Below are 5,333 nucleotides of genomic sequence, written 5' to 3' on the forward strand. Positions count from 1 at the left end.
CTCGGTCTGGGGCAAGTGATGCTCTGTCTTATTGGTGTTTGTGGGGGGCAACAGTGGGAGGGCTTCTGGAGTTCTGGCCCCACTGGTGGACCTCCTGATAGCACCTGGGTTTTGTCCACTGTGTGACACAGAGCGTTGGACTGGGTGGGCCATTGGCCTGATCCAACATGGCTTCTCTTATGTTCTTTTGTCTGGGGCAGGGATGCTCTGTCTTCTTGGTGCTTGTGGGGGCAGGAGTGGGAGGGCTTCTGGAGTTCTGGTCCCGCTGGTGGACCTCCTGATAGCACCTGGTATTTTTGGCCACTGTGTGACACAGAGTGTCGGACTGGATCGGCCATTGGCCTGATCCAACATTGGCTTCTCTTATGTTCTTATGTCTGGGGCAAGTGATGCTCTGTCTTCTTGGTGCTTGGGGGGGCAACAGCAGGAGGGCTTCTGGAGTTCTGGTCCCGCTGGTGGACCTCCTGATGGCACCTGATATTTTTGGCCACTGTGTGACAGAGTGTTGACTAGATGGGCCATTGGCCTGATCAAACATTGGCTTCTCTTATGTCCTTATGTCTGGGGCAAGTGATGCTCTGTCTTCTTGGTGCTTGGTGCTTGTCCTGGCCCCACTGGTGGACCTCCTGATGGCACCTGGTGTTTTTGGCCACTGTGTGACCCAGAGTGTTGGACTGGGTGGGCCACTGGCCTGATCCAACATGGCTTCTCTTATGTTCTTATGTCTGGGGCAGGGATGCTCTGTATTCTTGGTGCTTGGGGGTGTCAACAGTGGGAGGGCTTCTAGTGTCCTGGCCCCACTGCTGGACCTCCTGATGGCACCTGGTATTTTTGGCCACTGTGTGACACAGAGTGCTGGAGTGGATCGGCCATTGGCCTGATCCAACATTGGCTTCTCTCATGTTCTTAAATTTAAGTTAGAGTCTGAGGGTGGGCTGGATGAGATCGGTTGAGGTGAGGAGCCTGAGACGCCGTGGTTCTGCCAGCCTCCGATTGTGAGCAATGAGCCACTCCGGGCATCGAAGGAAATGGATGGCGGTCTGTCGCTTGTCTTAAACAAATCCTGGCTGATAGATTGGGTCGGTCTGTAGGCCTATATTGCCATGTGATGAAGAATGATTGGATCCGTCAGCATCATGGAAGGACTGGAGCACATTCTCTTCTGCTCTTGGTGAGGAAAGGGACGTGGTTTCTCGTTTGTTTCAGAAGCCCTTCTTTCTTTCTCTCCAGAGAGCTGCTTGAACTTGGAGCTCCAGTTTACCCCATTCCAGCTCTACCACGCGGAGTAGGTATATACAGTCTCCCCCCCCCCCCCCCCCTCCACACACCCAAAACATGAAATCGTTACACCCCCCTTTTCCGTAGAAGCCTGATAACGTTTCTGCCTTCCTGGATTTTGCCTTTCCTTGATTTGAATCCGCACGATCGGAACTCTTCTGCTCTGACATCCGTCTGCGGCAGAAGAGAGCCAGTTTGGTGCAGTGGTTAAGTGCGCGGACTCTAATCTGGGAGAACCGGGTTTGATCCCCCACTCCTCTGTTTGCACCTGGCTGGATGACCTTGGGCAAGCCGTAGCTCTGATAAGAGCTGTCCTTGAAAAAGAGCAGTTGCTGTCAGAGCTCTTTCAGCCCCACCCACCTCACAGGTTGTCTGTTGTGGGGAGGGGAAGGGAAAAGGAGTTTGTAAGCTGCTCTGAGACTCCTTTGGGTAGTGAAGGGCGGGGTATAAATCCAATCTCCTCCTCTTCTTCTTCTTCCCCCCTGTCTGCGAAACAGCCGGCAGTCTGTAATAGGGGAATGATTTAAGTCTAAGGATTATTACTCACCATCTGATTTTTAATGTAATTTAATACATTCAATCGTTTTATTTGGTGATTGTTTTTAATATTATGTACCTCGCCCAGAGCCCTATGATAGTAGGGATTGGGCAGTTCACAGATCTAATAGAGAGCCAGTTTGGTGTCGTGGTTCAGTGCGCGGACTCTAATCTGGGAGAACCGGGTTTGATTCCCCACAGAGAGAGAGAGCGAGCACAAAGGGAAGGAATGGGCCAGGCTAAAACTACAGCTCGCCACACTTCTGAAAGTCTGGGCAGCGTCTCTGGCTCGCGGCAGGGTGACCCCGCCGGAGCGTGGGAGAATACCCAGGAGGCTTTGCTCTTTGCACTGCTGCTCGTGACGAATTCTGCCCTGAGCTTTCTGCTGGCGCTTGAAGAGGGAGAAGCGGCCAACTGTGTCTGTCGCCCCAGGGTGAACGAAGACAGAGTTCGCTCGCTCGCTCGCTCTTGAAGCACTGCTCGCCATGCAAGGCAGGTCTCTGCGTGCGGAAAGACCGAATGGCTCACAGAGTCCGGGGCTTTCTGCCACTGGAAGATCAGAGCAGATGGCCCCCACAGGCTGTAAGAATGAGGAAGCAGTGGCCGTACCATATCACAGGGAACGGCAGGGTCTTGGCAGTTTAGGAGGAACTGTGGCTCATCATTTTGGTGTAGCGGTTAAGTGCGCGGACTCTAATCTGGGAGAGCCGGGTTTGATTCCCCCACTCCTCCCCTTGCACCTGCTGGATGACCTTGGTCAAGCCGGAGTTCTGATAAGAGCTGTTCTTGAAGAAAGAGCCGTTTCTGTCAGAGCTCTCTCAGCCCCACCCATCTCACAGGGTGTCTGTCGTGGAGAGGGGGAGGGAAAGGAGTTTGTAAGCCACTCTGAGACTCCTTTGGGTAGTGAAGGGTGGGGTATAAACCCGATCTCTTCTTCTCTTCTGCGGGGAGTCACAGGGAAAGAAGAATCCCAGAATCAAACCCTACGTGCAGTCTGGGTCTGGGATCCTAAACTTTGCAGACCTCTGGGGAATTTATTCCCAGTACTGTTAGCCACTGAGGTATCCGGCTTTGATCAAAGCTGTATGTTTTGCAGATTCCAGTGTGGTTTTAATTGTATTGTATTTTATATTGTTGTGTATATTTACACCGTTGGAACCCTCCCTGAGCCCGTCGAGGGGAGGCTGGGCTCAGGATCCAAATAAATAAATAAAATAGTATACACTTAAAACAATGAATCACCAAAACGTTTTTTTTTTGTTTTTTTAAACCGATTCTGAAAGCACACCTCCTTTGCTATTCATCTGGGAAACTCTCCCGACGCCTTTCCAGGAATCCCCACTCCTCCACGTGCAGCTTGCTGGTGTGACCTTGGGTCAGTCACAAGTTCTGTCAGAGCTGTTCTCTCCAGGGCAGTCCTCGAAAGAGCTCTCTCAGCCCCGCCTGCCTCGCAGGGTGTCTGTTGTGGGGAGGGGGAAGGGAAAGCGGCCTCGACTATCCGTGTGTTCAGACAGTCAGCGGAAAAACCCAGTAGGAGTCTACGACGGCCTTGAATCGTGCAAGGCAGGTCCTCGATAGCTCCAGCCACACCTGACGCCAAACGGTCCTCCTTCCTTGGAGCTGTGAACCAGAAGGGACCAAACGTGGGCCGAAGCCACCTCTGTCCTGCACAGCAGCTGTTGCTGCTGAACGTCCGATCTGCGTCACTTATTGGGGGGGGGGTGATTGCAGAATTGGGGGTATTTTCTGTCCCAGGACGGCCCACAAACGTAGTCTTGCCGACGCCTTTATTCCCCTTCACCGTTTTCCTCTCCGCCTTGCAGAGTCCAGGTTGCTGGCCAGCCGGAGACGGTCTTCTTGCTGAGCGGGAACGATCCCGCGATCCACCTGTACAAAGAGGTGAGACCGTCAGGAGACGTTGCCTCTCTGGCCTCCCTCTTCTCTCTCTCTCTCTCACCTGCCTGATTGGTGCTCCTTCCATCTTGAGGCCTTCAAAGCAATCGTCCCCTCTCCTTCCTTGCAGAACGAAGAGCTGCACCAGTTCGAGGAGCAGCCGGTGGAGGATCTCTTTCCCGAACTCAAAGAGCTTCCGAGCAAGTAAGCGACACACACACACACACCCCTCGACATCTGGGCAGGGAGAGCCGGGAAAGGTGCGACGGGGTGGGGTGGGGGTGTCGTGGTCCCCCCGATATGAATGAATGAATTTTATTGTTACGGCACCCAGCCAGCAAATCCCCCCGATATGCCGTGAGTGTCTGTGGCATACAAAGGCTTCCTTGCACTTGCAGAGTGTTGGTTTTGCGTCTCCCGTACCCCCAAATCGCCCTGACCTGGGTGGCCCAAGCTGGCCCGATCTCATCAGATCTTGGAAGCTTAGTAGGGTTAGGTTTGGGTGGGAGACCAGCAAGGAATACCAGGGTTGCTGCACGGAGGCAGGCAACGGGCAAACCACCTCTTCTCCCCCCCCCCCAGCTTGGTTTGTCTGTTTTTTTTTCTAGTTCTTCTAATGAATTCCAAAACTGTCAAACGTCTACACGTACACATGCAATATAAATATAACATTATAAAAGTGTTGTCTTAAAAATTTAAAAACGACAAGCCGGCATTTCCTCCCTGCATACTTTACCACTTACCCAAAGCTCTTATATCAGTATCTGCAGGGGTCGTTTCGTAGAAAAAGAGCTAGGGGAACTCATTAGCATAACTCATTAGCATATGCCACCCCCCCTGACATCACCGGAAGGGTGTCATAAGGCCACACCCCCTGACATCACCGGACGTGTGTCATAAGGCCACACACCCCGCTCCCAACGGTCCCGGCCGCCGCCGCCGGCCTTGCAGCTCCACTGCCGAGCCCCATGAGGGGCCCGGCGGTGGACCTGCAAGGCCGGTGGGAGTGCAAGGAAGCCCCGCGAAGGCCCTCCCTGGCCCCAGGCAGGCAGGGGTGGGGAGAGGCAGGGAGGAAGCAACTTACCCTCCCTCTTCTCCTGCCTCCTCCTGGCTGAATGAGGGCCGGAAGCGGGGTGGCCAGAAGCAGGGGGCGGGGCTTCGTCATGTGCCCCGCCCCCTGTACCTCACCCGGGGGGACTGCGATCCCCCGCGATCCCCCCCGAAATGACCTCTGAGTATCTGTAGTTCTTGGATGGTAAAAACAGGCAGGCGTCCCATTCATGTCCTATTCCTAGAGTTTTGCATCCATCCTTCATGGATAATTATAAGTACCAGATAGCTCATTCTCAAACAGAGGAACAGTTTTCAAGTGTGAAGGCAGATTTCACCTTGCTGTTCTAAATAGTCCAAAATAGGGTACCAAATACTCATGTCTACCTAAACATCTGTCGTTTAAAGAGTCCATTGTCTTTTCCAGTAATGAGGGATAGTTGTTTTGGCTAGGCAAACCACTGCGGATTGTCTCTGCCCTCACCTGGACGCCCCAGGCTTGTCCGATCTCATCAGATGGCAGAAGCTCATCAGCAGGGGTCATTTCGTAGAAAAAGAGGTGCAGGAGCTCATTA

The 5,333-nt window shown here is 53.3% G+C and overlaps 1 protein-coding gene across 1 annotated transcript in view; it reads left to right on the forward strand.

Moving 5' to 3' along the window:
* The window catches only part of KPTN (kaptin (actin binding protein)), a gene marked incomplete at its 5' end in the record, with an annotated part of 21,422 nt that overhangs the window by 1,580 nt on the left and 14,509 nt on the right, over window positions 1-5,333 (forward strand). Inside the window, 3 exons of the mRNA XM_015415753.1 lie at window positions 1,231-1,285; window positions 3,639-3,714; window positions 3,839-3,912. Of these exons, the coding sequence (XP_015271239.1) occupies window positions 1,231-1,285; window positions 3,639-3,714; window positions 3,839-3,912 (205 nt within the window). The remainder of the gene's footprint in view (window positions 1-1,230; window positions 1,286-3,638; window positions 3,715-3,838; window positions 3,913-5,333) is intronic.

Source organism: Gekko japonicus, unplaced genomic scaffold, assembly GCF_001447785.1.
Source record: "Gekko japonicus isolate JY-2015 unplaced genomic scaffold, Gekko_japonicus_V1.1 scaffold5845, whole genome shotgun sequence".
Lineage (NCBI taxonomy): Eukaryota > Metazoa > Chordata > Lepidosauria > Squamata > Gekkonidae > Gekko > Gekko japonicus.